Source organism: Lissotriton helveticus, chromosome 5_1 (assembly GCF_964261635.1).
Source record: "Lissotriton helveticus chromosome 5_1, aLisHel1.1, whole genome shotgun sequence".
NCBI lineage: Eukaryota > Metazoa > Chordata > Amphibia > Caudata > Salamandridae > Lissotriton > Lissotriton helveticus.
Genome location: NC_136065.1, coordinates 1,604,017,912 through 1,604,045,205, shown reverse-complemented (window position 1 = coordinate 1,604,045,205; position 27,294 = coordinate 1,604,017,912). Strand labels below are relative to the sequence as shown.

General features: G+C 41.7%; 1 protein-coding gene across 2 annotated transcripts in view; it reads left to right on the top strand.

The window, feature by feature from the left end:
* The window catches only part of LOC144755649 (cytosolic phospholipase A2 gamma-like), a 649,811-nt gene that overhangs the window by 383,260 nt on the left and 239,257 nt on the right, over positions 1 to 27,294 (top strand). For both annotated transcript variants that reach the window (XM_078644799.1, XM_078644800.1), the window contains one exon: positions 16,713 to 16,766. In XM_078644799.1, coding sequence (XP_078500925.1) covers positions 16,713 to 16,766 — 54 coding nt within the window. The remainder of the gene's footprint in view (positions 1 to 16,712; positions 16,767 to 27,294) is intronic.

Sequence of the window (27,294 nt, the reverse complement as noted above, 5' to 3'; positions counted from 1 at the left end):
TAGTGCTGAGGGAGTAGTACACACACACAGAGATGAGGCACCTGACTTGGAGGGGATTAACATACACCAGGAGGTTCCATGACGTGAGGTAGCTCCAGTAGTGTGCAGTGTCCCTGAATTGAATAGAGTAACTGGCGTAGGGGTTCATGGTCCTAGAGGTGGGAGGGACACTCTACTGACTCTAGATGAGAGGTGCAGGGAGAGGGGTTCCCCCAAAGTTGAAGTGAGTGTGGAGACCGCCCAGAAGAGTGTAGGTTGTGTGACAGAGACAGTCAGATACTGTCTTGCCAAACTCAGGAGAATGGTGTCGAGTACGTGTGTTGGGCACTGGATGGTGAGGTGAAGGATAATTTGGTTAACCCTCGTAGGGGGCTATGTGATCCAACTGTGGTAGAGCATATTATAAGTCCCTGTTTTCCAGAGCTATGCCAACACCTGTTGGAGAGTGAGTTCTCTGACCCCAGGGAACTCACGTTGAAGGCAGACCTTTTGGTGGATTCCAGAGGGCCTGAGGAAGCATTGAGGAGTGACTCCAACAAGAGCGGCTCAGGTATCTTCCAGTCCTGTGTGATGGAAGAGGTTCAGTGTAGCCCTGTTAGGTCCCAGTGTAGTGGGAGGGGTGTAGGGGTTCATGTCCTTTCTCAGAGTAGGAGGAGTGTGGGTTCTGTCCCAAGGTACCTGAAACCGATTCTCAGGGCCAGGATGGTTTCTTAAGGGAACATCGGGTCGGGGCCTAGGCTGTACTTGTAGGCCATTTGAGGAGGATCTCCCAGTGACTATAGAACATGGAGCCTCTGTAAGCAGAGCTCCAGTAGTTCTGGTGTCTGGCAGTGCCGCTCCAGTTGGGATGGTGCAGAAGTCCGGAGTGAGGGGTGAGAGGGGAAAAAGTCCCCAGTGAAAGAGCCAGAGGGTCAGGGGCCAGCCAGAAGGGCTGTGTCACCAATGAACGACCATGGAGACACCACTTCTGTCCTGGGGGATCTCCGTGCACTGTCAGATGGAGAGGGGACAGGAGATCTGTGCCAGGCAGACTATCACACAACACAGGAGTTATGTGTTACCCTCAGGGGGGGCATGTGTGCTCCCAAGGAAGTCTTGGTGCGCCAGGCAAGTGTTCAACTGCAGGGTTTGGTTCCTGAGTTGGGAAGCTGGGTACAGGTGTTACCTGACATGGAGGGAGGGACATCTGTAATCAGTTTCCCTACTAGTCTGTCTTCTTGGTTTACCACTCCAGGTGGGAGGGTGCAGCCATCTGGAAGGGGGTGCAGAGGGAGGGAGTCCTCGCCTCTGACCCCGGTTCAGCCTGAAGGTTTAGACCGAGGTTGGAGAGCCAGGTTCAGGTGTTGTCTGACCTGGAGGAAGGGGCAACTGTAATCTGTGTCCTGACCGAGGTAGCTTCTAAGGCTACCACTCCAGTTGGGAGGGTGCAGTGCTCTAGAAGGGGGTGCAGAGGGAGGGTGTCCTCGTCCCTGACCCCGGTGCAGCCCAAGGGTCTAGACCCTGGGTTGGAAGGCCATGTTCAGGGTATCCCCCCTGACCTGGTAGCCCAGTTGCAGGATAGAACCACTGAACTGGTGGGCAAATTGTGCAGGACAAAATAGGGAACCGCTCCAGGTGGGAGAGTACAAAGCCCCAAGGAGGAGGACCGGGTGTGGGAGAGGCCACCCCAGTCTCTGGTCCAGCCGCCGGGTACAGGCCTGGGGATGGTGGGTCAGTGCCAGGATGTCATACCTGACCTGACAAGAGGGAGAGTGGACAAAGGGTGCCAAGCACGTGGGACTACTGCCCCCTGCTCTCGGATGCCACAGATGTTTGAGAGCCCTGAGAGGCATAAGGCCTGGGTCTCATCCCTGACTAACGTCAGTGGCCACTGTGATTTGCTGTCTGTCTGTTGGGACACACCTGTGAGCAAGTTAAGGTTAGATGCTGCACGGGTGGTGTCCACAGGTGAGGAAAAGGGTTCACCATGGATTAGCTTGGTGGAGCCTGAGAGTATGGCCAGAGGAGTTGAAATGGGTTCAGATTGGCATAGAACTGGAATGGGTCCCTGCTGTTGGGACCAGGTCCATGTTCTACTGCCCAAAGCAGGGAAGTGCATGAAGGTTGTGATTGGTCTACCCTGCATTATGGCTGGAAGGGGGCTGTGTTGGACTCTGGGTAGTTCAAGTCAGGAGCTGTTTTCCACTGTCACTGACCATGTCATGAATGATGTAATATGTGACATCATCAGCAGTGGATTGCGGGTGCGCGATATATAGTTAGTGCAACTAACTATATATGGAATTTCAATGGTTTTGTGTGAGTAAAATAAGGTTTTTTAAATGCTAATTCCTAACTATATATGGTCTATAACCTATGGTTTTTTCAGTGAATTTTCAAGGTTTTGTAAATGCTAATTCCTAACTATATATGGTCTATAACCTATGGTTTTTTCAGTGAATTTCAATGGTTTTTTAATAGCAAATATCATAAGCTGTCGAATGTCAAGTACGTGGTAAGTAAAAACATTTTCGTGTTTATGCACACTGATCTGCTTTGAATGCTGCCCCCCACCCCTCATTTCTATTAGGAGTACTCTCTCTTTGCAGATAGTGAAGGGTAGTTAACGCAGCCCTTTGCCCCCTTTGTAATCCGTCGTGCCTGCTTCTCTCTCCATTTGATTGATTGTTCTCTTTGGTTCATTCTCTATTTACAAACAAGCACAGAGTCGCAATACTCTGTTTAGTCTTTGCAGATAGCGAAAAATCGTGTAAAAAAACAAAAGGAATCGAGCAAAATCAGTAGGCCACTAATGGGATCTCTTTTTGACCTCGCTAAAATAGAAACATTAGGAACAACCTGTTGAAAATAGCAATGCGTATGTACATAAGCGGCGTTCATTTGTGTTCACAGTACCCCTTGTTGATTGTTTCAATCGAGCATTGAATTATTCGAAGTTAATTCTCTTAAGGATCTTCTCTACCTGCAAACGAGGAAGAATAGGAATATTCTCTCTCCCTTTGCAGATAGTGAAGGGTAGGTAACGCAAGCCTTTAACACGTCGTACCTATTTCATTCCTCATTGATTGATTGATTGTCCGAACATTGACTGTTTGGGAATTAGTTCTTTTTGGAGGTATTCCCTGTTTGCAAATAAACGTAGGAAAATCTTTGCAAGTAGTGAAAGGGTACGTAATGCGGACCTTTCTCCCCCGTTGTAATCTGTCATACCTATCTACTCCCCACTGATTGATGCACCTTTTTCACCCGGACCATTTACTAGAGATACGTCATCTGGCCCGACCAGAGAGCACCCCTAGTGAAAAGGACATATGCAATAATAACGAAGTGATCACTGTATCCTGTTAACAGAAACTTTACCATGAAACAACCTGGAAAGAAAAAAATAGGAAAACGAAAATCAGTAGGCCACTGATGAACATGAACTTTTATTAAACAACGAACAAAGAAACGATAACATAACGTAATGATAAAACCTATTAATGTCCTAGAAACAAGAAAACGTTAAAATATGCCAGTGGTGAGAGACCAGAAAAACAGTAAGAGAAACCAAATCACCCCTCGCTGTCCCACCGCCTGCCACGCCAAAAAAATCGATAGACTAGGGAAAATGCAAGTCAGTAGAACATCCGCCCCCACTCTGGAAACTTCCAAGGTGGGGCAGGGTTCCGGCTACGCCCAGCCGGGAGCAGCCCATATAAGGCAGGTCCTGCTGCCACGCCTCGGCCAGGAGATCCTAACGTAGGGTGTAGCCGGAGGAGAGGCCGAGGCCAGCGGGACCCGGCCAGGGGATTGCCTTTACAACGCTGAACAGTTGCAGGGGGGGGGAATGTCTCCTCGACCCTCCCCTCTCTCTCCCAGTCCGGCCGCGGTGGCCCTTGAGAGTTGCAGGTAGTCCCGCCACATGCTCTTCCGGTCCGGCCACCAACGGTCGGGGGGCCGAGGCCGTTGGGATCCGGCTGCAGCCGATAAACCAAGAAACCCGTTCATGGGGCCAGAGCCAGGGGCGTCCGGCCGACATCCACCGGAAGCCCGGCCCGAAGACGGACGGGACACTTCTTTCTTTTATAATGGCTGCGACAACACTGGGGGGGGATGTCTTGCACATGCCTCCGACCCCCCCCCCCCTCGTCCTCATCGCCTGGTCCGGCCATAACAAATCTCAAGCGAGACGCCGTGGGGTGCACTGGGAGGGAGAGACGGTGCGAACAGGCCTCTCCTGCCTCCCCAGGTGGAGGCTTCCCAGCTGCACCCTCAGCGCTCCAGGCGCCCGGAAAAGGGTTCTTCCACTGTGGCCATGCTGCAACGTCTCGCCCGGCAGGGTGGAGCCCGTCCGCTCATGTGACCCCGCGATCACCGGTAGCTGCCGAACTCTCAAAATGGCGGTCGACCTGGCAAGAGCGGGCCCAGCATAAAGAAATGGCCCGGTCACTGGTTGACTCCACCACCGTAGTCCTCCACGACCTTGAAAATTCTAGAGGAGCCGCGGGAGTCTCCGACCCCCGATGGGGAATGACTGCCATGATCGCCCGTGGAGTGACGAAACTGTATCCGCGGGACGTCGGCGCTCCCATGCTGGCGCCAGCCTCACTTTGAATTACTAGAATCCTGCAGACCTCACTTCCGGTGAAAGCACAGTGTGACCCGGTAGGAAAAATTATTGCACCCCCTCCCCTTTTTGACTGATAGTTCAAACCACCGATCCTTTCCTTTGCCCTTTTAACGGAACTTTGGACTGCCTCCCCCTCTTTTACATTTTCTAGAGAAAACAAAACATTAACCACTACATTAGCATAGCAGTTGACACCAGAACTGTTTTCAAATTGAAAACCAACAACATCTTCAACAGAATCCTTTTTGTTTCTGCTGTGACCCTGCTACAGCACAGGCATTGTCCCCAGCAGTAATTCTGCAATGCCGGTAAGAATAGCTGTGGTGCCTACTGGACTCACTCACCCCCGCGGCGCCCCACGCCGTTTTTTGCTGGGCGGCAACTTACTAGACATCACTTTCGTGCCATCTAGATTTCAGCGCGTTCTGCTGCCTTGGAACTATTCGCACAACAGACCGCTACTGACAAGAATATTTCATTATTGGTGCTGTCAATTTCAATAAATCTATTGGATAATTCAAAAGAAATTGCCACGGTCTCTTCGTTGTTTAAATGTTTTTACTGTTTTTGTTTTCTTGTATATATTTATATGTTATTAAAGTTTTATATTCCTACTACTTTGTTGGAGTGCTATATATTTTTAATGTGACACATAATTGTAAAAACTTTGATGTACAAAGAGTCATTCCTGGAATCTTCCGCTTCAGGCTCGGTCCCCTCCCCAATCACAATACAGGATGGTTTTCAGATAGTAGGAACACGTGTGGTGTGACGGATCTCATCGGGTGTGGGCCTTGATCTACTATAACTCCTTTGAAGAGGGGTGATTCTTTACAGCTGGGGCCATAAACTACATCTGCAGGGCTAGCTGATAGCCTGGACAATCGGACACAGAGAAAGAGGAGTGTCAGAGGGTGCGGTAGTGAATAGGGCGAAAGGGAGGTGTCGGGCGGGCACAGAGTGTGATTCTCAGGGAAGAGCAGCGCAGATGGGGGGAGGTTTATTGCCCATGCATAAGACAGAGAGCGGTGGTGACCAGTGCCTAGGGAAGATGCTTGCGTGGGTGAGGAGCCATGCTACGAATCGACAGCGTGCAGAGAGTGGGTCTGGTCAAGACATCTAAAATGGCTGCCGTGCACGACAAAAGTGTGGCATTTCAAAAAAGGCAAGATGGCGCAGACAATGTTTTTCAACACTTCCTCATTTCCTTCGAATCGAACGTTAACAGACGTTGGGGCATATTACCAAAGTTAAGCGATATTTATCGCTAACGATGCTTACCAACCAATTTTTTACCACTAAGCATCGTCAGAAATTATCGAAGATAAACCTTGCTATTATCAAGGTTTATCGCAAATGCGATAATAAACGGCCGCAATGCATGAATATCGCTAAAAACTCAGCGATATTCATGCATTACCGAGCTAATGCTCTTAGCCATGTTATCCACCTCCCATTGGATAACATGGCTAAGAACTGCTCAGGGCAGGTGTTACTTTTTGGAGATATTCGCGCTTAGCGCGAATATCTCCAAAAGTTGGTAATAGGAGATAGATATCTTGCATGTTGTAATGCAAGTTATTGTGGTATATGGAACTCATACCATAATCTCTCAGGAAAGCAGAAACTGATCCTTTTGGGACTGCCTAAAAAGGCCTAGGGGGTGAGGAGTACTCTACTTTGCCCCCTTTTCACGTTCCGAACTATTTTATTTTACTCTCTTCTGTAATTACACAAAATAACAGCGATAAGATGCATCGGAGACACACAGTGAGAGAAAGGAGGCCGGAGATGAAGAAGAGATGTCAAATACACATTGGAGATAATATAGTGGCAGAAGGCAAGTAAATATGAGTAAACTTACCATGTAACATAAAAATGTTGCACTCTATACTATAAGTCTCATTTTATACTACAATCACTTCGCTACAACCTCATAAATTAAAAATAAAAATGAATAATGTCTCAAACAATTTTTGATTTCTAAATATAAATTTATTCTTCAGAATTTTCTAAATTTGAAAGAACTAGTAACATGTCCTCATCAGCAATGTCCTCATTAAAAGTCTCCAATGATGATTCTTGTAACTCTATGGTCTCCAAACACTCGATAAATTCGCCATCAAGAGATTGATCAAAAAAATCATTCAAGTCATCTCCTCCTTGTGACAATATTTCATTATTGGTGCTGTCAATTTCAATCAATGTAGTGGAATCATTCAAGTCATCTTCTCGTGACAATATTTCATTATTGGTGCTCTCAATTTCAATCAATGTAGTGGAATCATTCAAGTGATCTCCTCCTTGTGACAATATTTCATTATTGGTGCTGTCCATTTCAATCAATCTAATGGAATCATACAAGTCATCTCCTCCTTGTGACAATATTTCATTATTGGTGCTCTCAATTTCAATCAATGTAGTGGAATCATTCAAGTCATCTCCTTGTGACAATATTTCATTCTTGGTGCTGTCCATTTCAATCAATCTAATGGAATCATACAAGTCATGTCCTCCTTGTGACAATATTTCATTATTGGTGCTCTCAATTTCAATCAATGTAGTGGACAATTCAAAAGAAATTGCCACGGTCTCTTCATTGTGAGCCATTTTATTTTGAAATTGCTTGCTGTAAATTGCAGAAAAAAATAATCACTTTCATTTATCGTTTTTAGTAATACATAATATAAAACTAACTTCATCAAGTATTTAGTATAACAGAAGGACTGCAAATAAATAACAGAAAACATTTTTCAAATTATCTTCAAGTGTACAACATAGTTCCCCTTACAAATTAACAACTCACCTTTTTAAAAGTAGCAGAAGTGTTAGTACTGTGTAAATCAAACACCAGAAATTCACCACCAAAAATTCCTCACAAATGTACCTCAGACAGTAGTATCACAAAATGGCTGTGGTTTCCTCTCATTTGACATATATACATAACCAATTAACTTTCATCACACACAAATACAAAACCAAAGTAACATTTTAATTGGTTCTAAATTTCAACACTTTCAAATGTGTTTTCCCCATGCAATTTTCCATAGGACATTTACATATGTCTACAGCCTGAATGGCTGAACGGAATTACACCAAACTTGGCAAAATGGTACATCAAACCTAAGAGGTCAGGAAGGATCTACTATGCCCCCTTATGGTCATTTCCCCCTTCGCTTTGGCCTCCTCTTGTCTCTCAATCCTACCGAGAGACAAGATGGCGGCCGCTACGGACTGTTTGGAATGTTGACAGACGCCGGAGAACCAATCAGCTTCGCAAAGCTCCGTAACGCGAAAAGTACGCGAAGCGGAGCGCTGTTACAGATATATATCTTTTTTTGAACGTTAATTTCTCAAAATCCACTGGAGCACATATATTGAGACCTAGCAAAGGCACATCGGGCTACCAGTCCCTAATATTTTGCCAAGTTTCGTGCAAATCCATTCAGCCGTTCGATTATTATTATTTTTTTTTTAACATTTTAATTGGTTCTAAATTTCAACACTTTCAAATGTGTTTTCCCCATGCAATTTTCCATAGGACATTTACATACGTCTACAGCCTGAATGGCTGAACGGAATTACACCAAACTTGACAAAATGGTACATCAAACCTAAGAGGTCAGGAAGGATCTACTATGCCCCCTTATGGTCATTTCCCCCTTCGCTTTGGCCTCCTCTTGTCTCTCAATCCTACCGAGAGACAAGATGGCGGCCGCTACGGACTGTTTGGAATGTTGACAGACGCCGGAGAACCAATCAGCTTCGCAAAGCTCCGTAACGCGAAAAGTACGCGAAGCGGAGCGCTGTTACAGATATATATCTTTTTTTGAACGTTAATTTCTCAAAATCCACTGGAGCACATATATTGAGACCTAGCAAAGGCACATCGGGCTACCAGTCCCTAATATTTTGCCAAGTTTCGTGCAAATCCATTCAGCCGTTCGATTATTATTATTTTTTTTTTTTTTTGCCCCGCGGAGCCCTTTTAAAACCTCCACATCAAACGTAGGGGGTCAGCGAGGATCTACTATTCCCCCTTATGGTCATTTGCCCCTTCGCTTTGGCCTCCTCTTGTCTCTCGATCCTACCGAGAGACAAGATGGCGGCCGCTACGGACTGTTTGGAATGTTGACAGACGCCGGAGAACCAATCAGCTTCGCTTCACAAAGCTCCGTTGCGCGAAAAGTCCGCGAACCAGAGCGCTGCCCGGTCCGCTGTTACAGATATATATCTTTTTTTAAACGTTAATTTCTCAAAATCCACTGTAGCACATATATTGAGACCTACAAAAGGCACATCGGGCTACCAGTCCCTACAATTTTGCCAAGTTTCATGCAAATCCATTCAGCCGTTCGGGCTAAAAGTGAGGCCAACCGCCCTATGGAAAACTCAATGTTAAAAACACGTTTTGGGACCCCCCTTTTTTCTCAGCCCCCCCTTGACGAACACCCCCCAAATTTTCAAGGGCTGCTCAGAAACAAAATGTTCCATTTTCCTGAAAATTTCAGCCAATTCCGTCCACAAACGCCAAAGTTATTAGACATAGAATTTTCAAAAATCCCATAGAGAAAAAATCCTAACTATATATACCTACTGGCGACCGCCAGTAGGTAATATATATATATATATATATATTAATTCACTTTCCCTTCTCACAAGGAAAAAATGGGCCGCACTCCCAAAGTGAGCTTGAATACTTTCTTTAATAATTACATAAATTGAGGGGCTGGCAACGGTCTAGATCAACGTGTTTCGGTGTTCCTCCACACCTTGGTCATGATCAACAAGCTCCCCCATTAGCTTACAATTTAAAATGTTTTTCATGACATCATTTCCTGTCATTCTTCAGCCTTATGAATTGTGGTCTTAGTAGTTCCATTTTAATTGCATGGTTACAGATCGGTTTTTCAGTATATTACAATTTGTTTTGAAGAATTTTTCTGCTTTTTATATACATTATTCCATTTGGTTGTTTCTAATGTAGTAAACAGATGAAATACTTTGCAGTTCTTTAATTTACGATTTTAATTTTGTTTCCCTATATCCCTCCAGTGGGACTTGTCCAATTTTTCTCCATTAGACCCCCTTGGGATATGTATCCATTTCATTCTTACTTTCCATTTTTTTCGATTTTCAACAAAACTTTATTGTCCACATTTTGCTTTTTTTCTTTCTGTTTCTTTTATGGCAATTTATTCTTTTTTTCTAGATCACTTTCTTCATAAATGAATGTATAATTCTTCCGACTGGTTCAGGCCGTGTGGGTACAGGGTTCTTAAGTTTAAGATATAGCGCAATATTTTCTGTCTTAGATTTTTCTCGCGATCCCCGCCACGATCTTTTTTGGGCATTGTTTCATTTCCGTAGAATGTAAGTTGTTTCCAATCTCCCTGATGGTATTGTTCCATATGTTTCGCTACTGCGTTCGCTCGATCTTTGTGAATCGTAGCACGAACATTTTCCATGATCCTTTTTTTCAACTCACAAATCGTGCTTCCAACATACCTTTTTGGACATGGGCATTCTATTATATATACAGTGTAAGGTGTTTTACATGTAATCAACTGGCGTATTTCCCATTTCTTGTTGTTTGCCAGTATTATTTCTTTAGTGGGCTTGGCGATTTGGCACATTTTGCACGAATTACATTTTACAAATCCTCTTGTTTTCAACCAAGTGTCTCCCTTCTTCTTTCCTTGGAAGTGGCTATGGATCATATGGTCCTTGAGGTTTTTGGCCCTCCTGTATGTTACTGTGGGGTGGTTTCCCATTATTTCCTTGACTGCAGTGTCTAATTGGAGAATTTTCCAATTCTTCCTAAGGATATTTTCTATTTGCTTGCTTTCTTGGGAGAAGTCAGTTATCTTTCTGATCTGTTCTGACTGTTTTTTTTCTTGATTCCCTTTCTTTATCAAGCATTCATCTCTGGTTTTCTTGTTAGCTCTTTCGAAGCATTTTTCCACTACCTTCGGTTTGTACTTTCTTTTTACAATTCTTTCAGCTGTTTTTTTGCTTTGTGTCTCCCATTCCTCTTCTTCACTACAGATTCACTGAATCCGTAGGAATTCTCCGTATGGTATGCTGGACAGCAGGGAATTCTGGTGAAAGCTAGTTGCTTCCAAGGTCGCGTTAGTGGCCGTTATCTTTCTTTGCAGTGTCGTGTGAAGTCGGTTGTCCTTGACGTATATCTCCGTATCCAGGAAAGTTACTCTGTCCTTACTTATGTTATATGTGAAGTTCAGATCTTTCGTGTTGGTATTCATTTCTTCAAAATATTCATGAAATTCTGCTTCTGTACCATACCAGATTATTAGTAGATCGTCAATAAATCTTTTCCAGCTAATGATTTTATTTACGGCTTGACCATTTGTACTGCTCCACGCTTTCTCCTGCTCCCACCATCCCATGGTTAAACACGCATAACTGGGACTAAAAGAAAATCCCATTGCAGTCCCACTGCTTTGACGGAACAGATCTTCTCCAATGGTGAACACATTCTCACTCAAACAGATGGAGATCATTTTTAGCAACATTTTGTTGTGTTCATTATATTGCATACTCCTATCCTATAGGAAGTAGTTGCAGGCTTGTTTTCCTGTGTCATTGCCTATATTTGTATATAAAGCAACGACATCCATTGTGATAAGATGGTACGATGCTTGCCACGAAGTATTTTGTAATGCTCTTAGTAGATCACCTGTGTCTTGAATATAGGAACTCAATTGGGCTACATATGGTCTTAGCAAATAGTCAATGTATTAAGCCAGTGGCTCCAATAGAGATCCTTTTGCAGATAGAATTGTTCTCCCTGGTGGTTTCTTTTGATCTTTATGCACTTTTGGCAAAAAATACATGGTTGCCATTATTGGGTGTGTTACTGTAAGGAATTTGCGTTCTGCCTCATCAATCAATCCCTGTGATGACCATTCCAGAAGACTTGCATCGATCCTTTCTTTGATCTCCACTGTCAGGTTCTTTTTTCATTTTTCATAGAATTTGGGATCTCTTACTTGTCGATGAGCCTCTGTTATATACGCCATGTGGTCCCAGATCACAATATTACCGCCTTTATCGGCCATCTTGATCTCAATTTGATCATCCATTGATTTTCATAGCTTCTCGCTCTTCCTTTGTTAGATTGTCATCATATTTGAGATGTTTTAATTTATATAGGTCTTGAATTACCGCTTCTTGGAATAGGTCAACTTTGTTCCCCGGTCCCAACTGCGGGTGGAATTTGGATTTGGGCTTTTTTCCACTTAGCCCTGCTCCAGATTGGATACATATCTCTTGTAGTAAGAGTTCATTTGTTGTTGTTTTGTCAATATTCATTATCGTTAGAAATCCTTCCAAGTCTTTTGCTTGTAGACCTTGAACCGGTAATTCAATTGGTCCTTTAGATGTTTCTTTAAAGATTGATTCCTTGAAGGCCTTTGCAAGTTTGATTTTTCTAATGTAAAGGTATAAGTCAATTCGCACTTGTGCCAGATCCATTCGACTTTTTGGACAAAAATGAATGCCTCTTTTCAATAGTGAGATCTCCGTGGTACTCATCTCTCTTTTGGATAAGTTTACCACCTGTAGTTCATCATTCATTATTTCCTTCTCTGGCGCATGCTCCTCGTTTCGGTGCCTATTTTTTCCACACCACCGCTTGCTCCTCTTTCCTCTTCTCTGATGTTTCTTTCCGGACACTGTCTCCCTTTTCCTCTTCCTCTCCATGGTTGGAATTGTGGTGTTGGGCGATTTTGTTCCCATTGTCGCTGCTGTAGCATGAGGCGCATGTCCCCTAAAAAAGACAACTTTGTTACATCACTTTGTGTTGTTGAGTCTCCCTTGATTTGTTCTGTTGATACAAGAGAGGAGGCACTGCTTGAAATGCTCGACATGCTGGCCCATGTCATTTGTTCCTTCAATCCATCGAATTTCCTTGCGAACGTAAAAATGCGTCCTTCCGCATAATCATTGCTGTCCCTAATGAATTTTGTATGTTTTCTCTCCATTACAATTTCCTCATGCTTGTCTATTTGGCTTTCAAGATCTTCCTTACATTCATTTAATTCTGTTGATAACTTTAATTGTGATAATTCCTTTTCAATATCCTTCAGTTGTATTTTTATTTTCTCCAGAGCTATATCAATATGCTTAACCAAGATTTCAATTAGCCCTAAGGATGACCACAGCACACAGTCTCCCCATTCCTGCAGTAATTCATTTGTTGCATCTTGGTTGTTTGGCATCAACATTATTCTAAGTCCCCTCGGGACACGTTGGCCTTCTAGATATTTTTTCAGTGTGATGAGTTCCCAAGATTTATTAACCTCTTTCCGACTTAATTTTTCCCATGGTCTTAGTTTGCCTTTAGTGTCCGTTTTTCCAGTCTAAGTATTTTCGCTAGCCCCTTTCTCCACATAGCCTTTTGTAAACATGTCATTAAGTAAACCAACTTACATTCTACGGAATTGAAACAATGCACATAAAAGCTCTAGATCAACGCGTTTCGGTGTTCCTCCACACCTTGGTCACGATCAACAAGCTCCCGCATTGGCTTACAATTTTAAATGTTTTTCTTGACATCGTTTCCTGTCATTCTTCAGCCTTAGGAATTGTGGAAACCAAATTGAAATCGTAAATAAAAGAACTGCAAAGTATTTCATCTGTTTACAACATTAGAAACAACCAAATGGAATAATGTATATAAAAATCTGAAAAAATCCTAAAAACAAATTGCAATATACTGAAAAACCGACCTGTAACCATGCAATTAAAATGGAACTACTTAGACCACAATTCCCAAGGCTGAAGAATGACAGGAAATTATGTCATGAAAAACATTTTAAATTTTAAGCCTATGGGGGAGCTTGTTGATCGTGACCAAGGTGTGGAGGAACACCGAAACGCGTTGATCTAAAGCGTTGCCAGACCCTCAATTTATGTAATTATTAAAGAAAGTATTCAAGCTCACTTTGGGAGTGCGGCCCATTTTTTCCTTGTGAGAAGGGAAAGTGAATTAATGTGAAGCGGCGTGGTTCAGCTGCAGGAGATCGCACCAACAACGAGTGCTGCAGAACCGGTAAAATGGAACCGAGTGTGGTGTAATATATATATATATATATATATATATATATATATATATATATATATATATATATATATATATATATATATATATATATATATATATATATATATATGTACCCTAAAACAGAAAAATACCCCAAAACAGAATATATATCACATAATCTCCTCCTTTGCATCATATTTCTGTTTTGGGGTACTTCCCCAAACCCTCTTTGTTATTTAAACTACTGACCTCCCTCTAACTCTACCTTATCATGAACCCTAAAATCCTCTCACATTCCTCTACCACTACTCTTTCCTTCCTTTAATGCTATCCACCTCTATACTAAATAATTTCCTTCCCTTAGCTCTATCGTTCCTTACCCTTTCCTATCTCCTAACCATCCCTTAATTATTTAATTCCCAGCAGAATCAAAACTAACAGTATCACTTTTGTAGGTAGATTTGTACAGTCCTTTACTCCAGGAAACATAATTCAAATAACATTCACCTTATTGCCCACAAGCAAAAAGCTAAAAAAGATTTTTTATAAATTGACATTCAGTGCTTATCACGTGAGTTCTTGTTGTGATAGCTGAAATCAAACAAGCAGTAGAAAATGTATAGGTACATTACTGTGATGCTAAAAGTTGCATCATATATCACACATCACAGCGCCTGGATACACTTTCACTGCCTGGATACCCTTCAGTTGATAAGTTGTGCTATACAAATCCATATAACATAAAATAATATAATATATAAACACCTTATACAAACATCATCATTAACACGCTCTGGTACAGGAAGAACCTATGGCACAAGAAGGCATCTTACATGCTCATCAACGTATATCATTTAGGTATTCATGCGCGAATGCCAAACCTGTAAAGGAACAAAATATAGGCCAAACCATAAATTACCTTCCTACATGCTTCAGGAATCTCGAATCAGCAAACATAAATAAAGAAACCTTACCAGCCCCTTGTCAATCATTTTAACCTTTCAGACCATTTGCTATCAGATTTGGATATTTTATCTATGAAACAGAAAGACAGAACTGAAGGACTCCAGAGAAAAAACCTGAATGTACAGTTTAAAATGATTTAAATCCTTATTGACTGAACATCACTGACAATATCTCTTCATAACTATGTTTCTCAGGAGATCTGAGGACTGCATTCATTCAAAATTCGAACTGGAATCTTTACGTTTATTTCTTTCTGAAAATCCAGCAACTAATTGTGCACTACCTGAGGAAGTCAAAACCTTGTAGTGTAAATAGATTGTTGGTATTTAGTGAGTCCATCTGTTTGAGTCACTTGTTTCTTGGATATTTAACTTCTTTCTGACTCATTTACCCCCTTTAGCTCCATATTTTTTTTGTCCTGGCTAGATGTTTTCTTTTTCATCTTTTTGTCCAAAGATGCAAAAAATAAAGGAGCATATGATAAGCTGCATTGTTAGTGGCAGAATATTTTTCCAAAGAGGGCAGTGGCTGGATGTGCGTGGAGACCTAAATGACCAAGTATAAGTGGTTTATGCACTAGAAATGACTAGTTATTGATAGTGGTGTTTCATTTACCTCATATTTCATCAGCAAATGAGTCCGAAGATAACATTCTATGACTCCTGTAATGATATATCTGTCCCCAATTATTTATGTCTGTACATCCCCCTGTTCATATAGTGTCCCTGCTTCTGCACTTTCTAATTGTGTCAGAGTTTCATGGGACTGCATATCTATATATATATGGTTTGTCTTTGACCCTCTGTGAATTGATTTGTGGACATAATCCCTGATACCCCTGTCCTGCACAAGCATCTCTGTACCAGTCGATTGATTTTACCCTTCCATCATTTACTGCTTCCTTCTCCTCTTTCCCGAGCTTAATGTCTTTCAATACTTCGGTTGCTACAACTGCTGCTATTGCCTTCTCACATTCGATTCACAATGATCCTTCAATTATCCTCTCTTGTTCTCTCCTTTCTATTCTCATGTTCTTTCACGAATAGCTTTTTAGAATAGACTTGCAGCAGAATTGTTTAGTATAGAAGAAATTCACCTAACATAACACATTTCTTATACATGTATATTGTTGACTGCATGAAGGTTGACTTGGGTGTGAGTATCTGTAAGGTCAATGTGCGTGGGTTCTTGCATTTCTTCTAAACTGTATATGTATTGATGCTTTTATGTATGTTGTCTTTATACCTATTTACATGTTTGTGTCATGTATAAACGTTGGTTTTCTGGGACGAAATACACATATGTATTCTACAAAAGTCAAATGCATTCGCTTTGTCAATTCCTGATTCATAAGCTCGTAGAATTGGGTCAGATCATTAAGTAGACTGTCTCCAGTCCTGAGCATATGGTAACTAACCCTGGGTGGTGAACTCCACTCCAGTCGCAGAGTTTGCGTAATTTTCTGCACTCCGCGTGACGCGGAGTTCCAAAAACTCGGCTCCGCTCCGCTCAGCAGAGTTTTTTTCCTCGCTTGTATTCATCAATGTCAAGTTGGCGACCATGAGTGAGTGCTGTGCACGGTGCCTTTTACAATGATTGCACAGAATGGACAAGAATCTGGCACTGTGCAATCACCGTGAAGTGCATTTTTTTATCACACTCCGTCTCTTGTGGAGCTCCGCGTAGAGTGGCAGAGTTTTTTTTTGCACTTTGCGTAGTTCCGCGTAGTGCAACTCCACAAACTCCGCCCAGGGTTAATGGTAACATATTAAAGTCTGAAAACAGTGCCTGTAATGCCGTGGAAGGGCTAGTCACCCTAAGAAGATTTTAAGTGTCCATGCTTAGCTCCCACTGTTTATATTGTGGAACCCTCAACTGGGCATATTTTTTGTTTTCGCCAATACCTTAACTGTATTTTTATTTGTTCTGCTGATCTGGCTAAATATACTGTGCTGGGCTGAACCTCATGTCATTGTCATCAAGTGAGATGCATGGTTCTTGATAGTTTAATTCTGAGACTACAACATCTAATAATGTAAATAACTCTGCTTTTCTTGTTGACTTTAGGTTTATGGGGCAGTGCACTGGCAGACGAATATGAAATTAAAGCGTACATCAAAGGTAATAATGCATACTTACACAAAGTACTTTCATTTTCTGCCAAGACATCTGTGAAAACTCTACATCGACCTGAAGCACATGAATACTGCTGTTAAAATACCATGTAGCGCTTAGTTGTAATAGTTGTAATTCTTTTTGGGCATTTTTGACATTCTTGGGACACTGGAGCATTTTGCATTCCAATGTTGACTGTGCATGTCATGCATATATTTGGCAATTGGTAGCCGAGCTATGATTCCAGTGGCACCTGTAGAAAGGATTTCAAGTGAGGTATCTACTAGACAACAGATAAAACTGATAGGGCCATCTACATAGGGCAGTTGTGAATGCTTGTGTGTCTTAGTATGTGTTAGAAGTGGGGTCTCTAGTTGGCAGAAGTATTCACCCTGTCCAAGTAGGGAGCATCACTCTGGTCTAGGCAATTATAATCCCTAAATTAACCTGTGCTCATTCTCAGAGAACTTGGCACAGAGAAGGCAGGCTTAACTTAAGTGTAAAGAATTTGTGAACCACTTAATAAAAATAAAACAGCAAAAGACACCACACAAAAATATTCTACACCTAGCTAGAAAAATTGAAATTAATTTATTGAACTAAACAAGAGAAAACAACCAAAATCCAATAAATTGCACCAGAGTTATGAATTTTTAAAGATTACATTGAATCTAGTTCTTAAACATCAATAGCGCTTAGGGGTTACTTGAGGTGGCGGTGGACCAGGTCAAATATGTAAAGTCAAGCCGACCGCGATGGAGCATGAGTCAGATACAGAAGCCATGGAGGCCCTGCTGAAACAGTACCTTCACATATAACAAGCATCAACATTGAGGAGCTACTGTGAGAGAATATTAACCTATGAGAGGGGTAGGCCTCACATTAGTGAAAAACTTTTTGGGAAGTGTTTCACTGCCAGGGCATGTAAAACTGAAACGTGGACGTCCTCCCTTTTATTTATACAGCACTCTGCCCTATGGGCTACCTAGCGACTACCTTAGGGGTGACTTATATATAATAAAAGGATATTTTAAGACTTGGCAAGAGGTTTTGAATGACAAGTCAACATGGCAGTGAAACTGTACATACTGTAGTATGTTTATCTAGGGACCTGTATCGATACTCCTATTTCTGACCCTTGTCCGGTTATAATTCACTAATATCCATACAACGGCACAGAAACCCGTTTTCAAATTAGTCATAGCACATGCTGTCACATTGAGCAAGCACTATTCCTCCAGCCCCCTAGAAAGCACACCGAGTTCTCAAAACAAACCAAACCTCCAGCAGACCTGGGAAATCCCCCGCAGCTATTGTTTTGATTTAGTTCGAGAACTCCTGCAAAGAATGTAAGAACGACCAGTTCTTATGACATCCTTACTGACGTATTATGTCCATCCTTACGTCAAACTCGGCACCTTTCAGGTATAAATATACCGACGCTGCCCTAAGCAAAGACACGGTGGTGATGAGCTTGGAGCAGCGCTACTTGCCGGAGAGCCCAGCTGATGCAGGAAGCCCACGGACCCTGCCCCTCCCTTTTGACGCGCTGAGAGAGACGCTGTCTTTTCTCCTGCCGAGAAATCCATCCTCCGGCGTTTCCGGCTTGCCCTCGCGGGTAACTGGGATACCGAGTCCTGAGAAAGAGATACCAGCCCTCCAGCCTTCTAAATCCCAGGTACTGAACTGACTAACCCCTTACAGAGAATTCTTGAGTCAGATTCTTGGCAAAACAAACTTAACTAAAACTGCTACTTATTTACTCCCGTCCTCGTATTAGACTTAGGTCAGGTACACCGGGGTAGGCGTAGTTAGAAGCACCAGTTGAGTACGATTAGTCAATGTATATATGTATGAATAACTTTTATCCATTTTAAGTATCATATGGCTAAGAAACCATATCAATGCTTTTACAGTATTATTTTATAATCCTGCTTTCACTGTATGCACTTTACTTAACTATAAGTATTGCTATAATAGCGATTCATTTCTCTTGTATGAGAAAAGAGACTGATCAATAAATAACACCTTTTATTGAACACGCCCGTCTCTTCCTTTTCTCTACAATCTGGTGGAACTAAGTATGCATGTACTGACTGAGTAAAATGATTGTCTTTTGTTTTCACACGACTCTAGAGATATACTCTTGATTAGGGAGAGCAAAGTTGTCATGTTCTATGGTTGTCAGAAACTAAATCCCTTCTTGTCTATCCAGGGAGGTTAAACTCCTCCATGCCTATTCGAGAAAGTTTCTAGTGAACTCTGAGCTAGCTGGAACACAAAACTTTAAGTCTAATATCATCAGTAGAAGACCTAGTTAACCTCTGTCCTACGTCTATACTATTGAAGATATTATTCCAATGCGCAGAGCCTATTGGGATAATAGGAACTACACTACATGGCGCCCAACGGTTTGGATAGGCGATAAATCTAACGCAAGGCATTAAAGTAACTCAGTCGTGCTTTTCCACACAGACCCTTTCTCCCATAAAAACTCCAAAGACGTCTGGAGTGGGTCAAAGGTTAAATCCGCCAAATTTAGTAGGAGGAGACTCCTATGTACGGTTTTTGGTTTATTCAACGTTGAAGGATACACTGTTCCAAAATATTGTGCACCTAATCTTTGTTTCCTTAGAAACCTGATCTCCAACAAAAACAAAAAAAGCTTGCTGTCAGTAAAATGTCAGACAGCGAGGGAGAAAAGGAGGCAGCTAGAATAGCAGCTCAACTCCTAGCAGACGACACAAGTCTCCTGCAAACTGACCCAGGGGCAATACTCATCCCGGTCAACATAAGAAAAACTATATCTTTAAAACTTATAGAGAATGGACTAACACCAAGAGGTGGTACAGTCATATTCGTAATTGAGGCACATGAATATCGGCAGACAGAGGTATTCTATTCATGGATAAACTTTCCAGCAGCAAACGCTGTAACAAAGGAATTCCACTATTACAAGATAGAGGAACCTCCGGATGAGTACACTCCTTTCGAGGAGGTGGAAATACCACTAAAATACCAAGAGCACCTGCTCTGGTTTAAAGGCGCCCTAAAACATAATGATCACATCACCAGGCTCGGTCCACTAGGTAGACCAGGAGCAACATGGCTGGTTCTAGCCGGATACACACCACATCCAGACATTGAAAAAATGTCTATACCAGAACTCTTAACACAGCTTAAAATACTGATTAAAATACAATTAGTCCAATATGTAATGCGGACTTCAACAATCCAAACAGCTATTAAAATTCCACAGCTGACCCCTCATCAGGGGAACACAAATAAAATCACACCTCAGAACATACAGTCCTGTCTAGGTAAAGTACCCATTAAAAGGGAACAAATTCCATTCTGGTTAGCACAAAAAATCACTCAAAGAGAGGCGGTATTTCCGGATACCACCCCTGTTGAGAAACACAGAATTCTGACTATCTGTCTTCCAATGGGGATTGCACCACATGTGGAAGACTGTGACACTTGGGGCACAGTGTTTGCTTCCATTTACACAAAAACACATGGTGTTCCATCCATGTCGGTAATACCAGAAGTACTAAAACAGATTCAAAGTGAATACGGTCCAGAACCTGCTTTAACTCTGGGTATGAAATTACTGAAAGACTTCAAGCAGGTCTCGGCAATATTACTAGCCAACATAAACGGGGAAGCAGCAAATGTGGCAATCCGCCAAAGGTTGAAAGAAACAGATATAGCAGACCAACCATTTGAACTTGCCAGAATCATAGAAAAATCCTATGAAGAACTAGGAAGAGATAGTTTAAGTGGGAAACCAGTGAAACCCCAACTAATTGAAAATCCTGAAAAGGTATTTATTAAAAATAATCTAAACCCTCCAAAAAAGAGCTGGGATGGAAATAAACAATCCACTCCCAAAGAGAAAAGATTCCAGTCCAGAGGAAGGTCTCCTCGGCGGAGAGAAAGATCTCCGGACCAAGGACACAAGTCTCCCCAAAGGGAGCCCTCTGAGAAAAGATACAACCTTAGAAATAGGGATAATTTGAAGAAACCTGATAGATATCAAGATATTGATACACGTCCCTCTCGATCTTTTCAGACTTCCTCGCAGAAATCGGAAAGAAGAGGACGGTCAGAACACAGGGAAGAGCACGTCAAGTCCAAAGACAAGGAACCTGCTCATCAAAGTAAAAAGTTACAATTTCCAAAGAAGAAGGTAGCCAGTATTAAAGTAATCAAACATGCCGAGGATACTGAGGACACAGCTGAAAAACGGAGAGTGGGCTCAGACAATGCTAGATAGCGCAGCAGAAGTGAGCATAGCTCGCAAGATCCTGATGAATCATCTGGAGACAGTGGACACGAATGAATACATTCAAGTGGAAACTGCAGATACCAGAGTTAGCAAACCTCATAAAATATATGAAATAACATTGCGTATAGAGGGAGATAAGACTAGGAAAATAAGGGGTCTATTTTGGGATAATCTCTCCAAAGGCTATGACATCCTTCTAGCTGAAAAAGACTGGCCATCAGAGTTTGTCAGGGAGTGCCCTCATGGCGAAGAAATGATTATGCCTGCCTTCTCAAATCATATTCCAATTCATAAAAAATATACACTTGCAAGGAAGTGGGCAGTAGCACAGGCTCCTGCATTATATAAAAATCATGTGGGATGGGATGAGGACTCTCCTCCTCACAAAATCTAGTTAAAATCTCAACCGACTGCACAGAGGCAGTACCCAATTAAGCAAGAAGCTAAAAAACAGGTCAGGGAGATCTTAGATCAACTTGAATACCAGGGGGTGATTGAAACTTGCACCTCACAAATGAACAATCCTTTGTTTCCTGTCTCCAAGCCAGACGATTCATATCGTCTAGTTTTGGACTACAGACATCTAAACTCATGTTGCAAGACTTTTGCAGTACAAAACTCACACAGTGCAGCACTAATGAATAGCATAGTGCGCTAAAAATACAAAACAACATTAGACATCTCTAATGGATTCTTTTGTCAAAATATAGCACCAGAAAGCAGATATTTGACCGCTTTCTCAATAAATGGCTCGCAGAAAAATTTCTGTCGTTTGCCACAGGGGTTCAAGAACAGCCCAGGATTATTCTCAGCGAGAGTAACAGAATTACTTCAAATATATGATGATGAGGCATTATCTTATGTCGATGACATCTATCTAACAGATGATGACTTGGATACTCACTTGAAGAGAGTGAACACCATAATACTTGGGTTCGCAGCAGAGGGTTACAAATTCAATTTCAAAAAGTCAAGAATTGCCCATCTAACTGTCCTGTTTTTAGGATATGAATTATCAAGTGAAGGCAAAAGCCTGGCTGACAATTTCCTAGAGAAATGTGCTGTAATCCAAGCACCAAGAATGCTGAAAAACTTACAATCAATTCTAGGTTTCCTGAATTTCTGAAGAACTTACATTATAAATTACGCAGAGAGGGTTAAACCTCTCTATGACCTAATAAAACCAGATTTTAAAAGAATCAATTGAACTCAAAAACACACAGAAATTTTGAGATCTCTACAAACGGACATGTTAGTTAAAACAAAACTACAAACACGTGATAACACACGCAACCTTGTAATTCGAGTCATCCCAGGACGATGCGGATTCACATACCTAACCTCTAATGAGGGAGAAATGGTACCAATAGCATACAAATCACATTTGTACACAGAAGCTGAAAAAACATTCAGTATGAAGGAAAACATTGTACATGCGGTTCAAACAGCTATAGCAAGGGAAAGAGCCCAGGCCCAAGGCAGACGGATTACTGTAATAACGGCAGAATCAGCCTTTGAGGCGTTAACAAGCCCGTGTAATCTAACTACCGAGGCACTAAATCCAAAATGGATACAATGGGAAAATTCCCTTGCTACAGACAAAGTAAATTACTACTTTGGACCGAACATGAAAAAACTAAAAAATCTAGAATATGAAAGAGAATATCCTCTGCCAATCGACATTCTACCCATACGACAGTACGCCTGTGTAATATATACAGACGGACATGCTCAACCCTCAGTTTGGGGAGAGCAAGCATACAACGCCACATGCGAGATTGTAAAAGACGTGTGGCGCGGAGGTAAATTGAGACCTCTGTTTTCAAAAACACACTCAGTAGAAAATAATTCTGAACAACAAACTGAAATAATAGCGTTAAAAATGGCACTAGATAATGCGGATCGCTAATTCCCGACACTAATAGTGTGCGATTCGTATTACTGCGTCAAATCATACAATAACGATTTACAGAAATGGATTCAAAACGGTTACAAAGATGACACAGGTGCCACAATCAAGCAAAAATCACTTTGGGAACAAGTAGTTCTTTTACAAAAAGAACTACCAAAGACTCACGTGATACACTCACTGAGTCATCAGCGTGATGGCGTTCACGTTGCAGGGAATTCATTGGCTGAGACAGCCACAGCGGAAACAACTAAATCGGCTTCCGTAGCTGCAAAAAAGCGTTCAGGAAAATACATTGACGGGGAAACAATGCTGGCGGTTAAAACGTCATCAAATGGCGACTGCTCAGCACTACCCATCAACTATCCACTCAATTATACATACACAATCGATGCAAACTCCATTCCTTTTGCTCTAATCCCTGGAGTGGGGGACAGAGTAATTCCAAACACGAACAGGAGAGGCTTGTTAATAGCAGACGCACATATGGGTGAGGGTCTTAGACACCTTAAACTTAAGGATTCTCTGGAAGAATTACAATCAACATACTGGTGGCCAGGAATGAGCCTGGAACATCACATATTTGTAAAAAACTGCCCAGACTGCAACAGAGATCGCAGTGGCGACCAAGACGGTATATTACCATGGCGCTTCGCTCCAGATTGGATTAAACAATAAAAAGGAAAAAACCCAGTGTGAATAATGCGTCATATTAACATGTAGAGACTATTTTCATTTATAGATATAGACCCCAGCACTCGGCTGACGTCTGAACTGTTATAAAAAGATTTGCGAGTCTATAATGGCATATACGCTAGGAGCGTGCTATGTTCGGACCAATGTCTTGCCTTTAGCTCTCGAGCTTATAGGGGGGGCATGGCCAGCATGAGCATTGCATTGCGGGACTCTTCTCACTTCCTTCCTGAGGGAAACGGGATGGTGTAAAGAAAAAACCAAGGCATAGAGCAATCTATACCGGCAAAGGTATTAGGTTCGGGAGCTGGGTGGGTCAAACATTTAATAAGTGTCCAACGTAGTCTTAATAATCTTCCAAGAAATTCTCTGAGAGGTCTCAGTCCGTACGAATTATTGTTTGGGACTAGAATGTTAATCCAGGGCCTCGATAGTCAAACTTCAGTGGTTAAAGAAAAATGCTTTGATATCAAAGATCGTTTGGCTATTTTACAGGACTTAAATGAAACAAGAAAAGACCTGAGCAACATAAAGTTGAAACAGCAACCAACAACCACTGAAGAGAAACCACCTGTCCCAGCAAGGCCTGTCTGGATTCCAAAAATCGGGGATCTGGTCAGAGAGAAGATCGCGGTAAAGAAGGAATTTGGGCTTTCTTACAGAAAAGCAGTTCCTGTCTTGTCTGTCAACGGGACAAGATCAGTAGTATTACCGCCCCTTGCTGGTAAAAAGGAGAACCGAGTTGTATCCATCGAACTGGTTAAACCACAATCATGTGGCCGATAACAAGTAGTAGGCCAAGTGGACTCCCAAGAAGTAGTAGAACACCAAAATTTGCTACAAATACAGAGGTTCAAACTGAGAGACTAATCACATTTGATAAACCTACAGTGAATCAACAAGGACTATGCAACAAAGCAATGGAACTTAAACCTCTTGAAACCCAAATCAAAATCTTACATCAAGAAACACCAATCTACAATGATGTAACTGCTGACTATGCTAATGAAACAAAGCAAATTCCAAAAGCAAAAAGGAATCCAGAAGCAATTGAAACAATTGACAGAACAGCATCAGGCTACTTCATCAACTTCGATGATTTTTCTGAGGATCCAAGTGAACCTGAGGAACATCCGACAACAAAAACTTTTAAAGACAAAGCAAAGGGACTCTTTCATCAACTAAAAGAAACCTATCTCATTTCTCCATGGATTGAAATTTGGTTGGCACTAGGTGTATTTGTCCTCATACTTTGGCTCATCATGGTACTATGCTTGGGACATTTCATTGAGGGAAAATATGTTGCAATGGACACAGCAAGTCAGAATATCAACTTGGTCCTGAAACCACACAAGTCTTCACACATCGAGAAAAGAGAACTTTCTTCAGTAAACTTCACAGCCAATCCTATACCCGGTGGGGTAGCATGGGACAAAACTGATTACGAAATCTATGGTCCGGTTGAGCTCCTGAAGTATCCTCATCAATTCAAGATTTCATTGAGTGACTTTGTAAAACCAAGCACATTCGCTGATGATTGGGACTTTGAAAGTATTAATAATATGATGTCAGATCTAGTGATGCCAGCTAAATTTACAGAACATGATTATTTACAGGGTTCATCTAATTATGACCAGATGTATTGTTACAACCACTATGGTCACCATTATCTGCATAAATCTGCTCAACCCAGAAATGTTTTTAATTATAACCAATGGGAACATTGTGCTACTCCACCAAAAGGCAGTTCAAAAACATTTTGAGAAAAATGTTCTTATTTCTCAGGGTTTAACACAAGTGATGCAGAAACATTTTATTTCAAATTGTTAAATAAGACAGGAATGAAAACCATGCTTACAAACACAAAATTGATCTATTCAGAGACATTTTTCGAAAAAATGAAAACATTCGGTTTTGATTTCTGGAACAAAAATATTGAAACGAAAACAATCTGGGGTACAAGAGATTGGCAAGTGCAAGGTGTAGAATCATTATTTAGAGCCTGCATGATCCCAGAACAAATTATATTTTTGAATGATACAGTTCAACAGACAACCTGTCTTGGCCTAGCCAAAATTAAAGACTTAAACAAACTGTCTATTCCAAAACCAACACCTGACAGTAATAGCACTACAGATGTTGAAATAGACGTATCCCATATTTTAAACCAAAACAGAACACATCCTGATTGGAAAAAATGGTTGATCTGGCCCACAGACACGAATAACTGTCAAGATAGATTCCTGAACAAAATACAGGGGTTCACATTGACCAGGCCAGACCCTCGATACTCCCAGAGACAACATCCAGGGATTGTAACTACTTACTGTGTAGGGAAACTCTGCCTCGAATGGCTACATACATCCACACTGGTTGAAATTAAGCAACACTTGACTTTACTTAAAGAAGGTGCTGACTTGTGTGATTTCATTATGGGACCACGTAAACAGCGTCAAAAATGTTTCATAGCGGCCTCTATATATGCAGCTTACAACGAAGCTTGGAAAGAAACTCAAATTGAGACAGCATAGAGAATACGGGAAATTGACCATGTTAATTTGGAAAAATCACTTTCTGTTGTGGACAATGGGTTAATGACTCTGTCTTCCAGAATATATTCACTGGACAGTATTGTATCTTCTGCAATCGATATAATAGAGCAAGACTTGCTGATGTTGCAACACGGTCAGTCCCAATTACGCTCTATTGCACAGCTTGGCTGGACGTTACAAAATCTGCGTTCAGGCTACGTGCCTTGGCGTTTAATCAACACAACGTCATTATTCAGTATCTTTAACCTTACTGATATACAAATCAGTTTGGCACAAAAGGGTGCAGAGTATACAATTCTGAGCATTGCAAAACTTGAGAGATTACCATTGACAATGTCAGAACGTCCTGTCATTGAATGTATAATACATGGGATAATAACTATTCCGATAACGACTTTCCAGTTTCGATACTGCCAAAAATATATACAGGCAGGCCAGTATGAATTTGTTAGAGGAGTTCACTAGACTCTGGGAGCCTATTTTGGAGCCAAGGACTGATGTGACACAGAAGTATACCACTTAGTGATTTTTCACAATTATTACCACTAAGAAATACATTCTGACCTTTATTACTGTAACATGTGTGTGTATAAGGTAAGTTCCATGTTGACTTAATGTATCCTTTACCCAACCTTTCATGTGACCAAAGAGGAGCACCGAGGCAGTGAAAGCACTTGGGCTTTAAAAAGATTCCCCATATCTGACGTAGATGGAAAAAGAAAAGATGGACAGATAATCACACAACGTTGAAAAACCTAAGCATTCCCAGTCATTAACAGCCACAATGGAACCGATGATGGTCCAACAGTAAAGGCCACTGGACGGCCATTTAATAAGCGCTCCTGCACCTTTAAGTCCTGATGAAGACCCCAGCATGAGGCTTCACTCAACCCTTAATCCAGGGGTCGAAACGTAGACCGGATTGTACCCACCTTCTTAACATAGGAAGCAACCTATGGATTAATACGGACCCTGTGTTAAAGAATTTATTGGAACTAATGAACTAAATTAGTCTGTAAAGGCTGTACTGAATATTACTTTGATTGTAGTATGGTCACAACATCCTTTACCCAGTCCTCACCTTTTCCC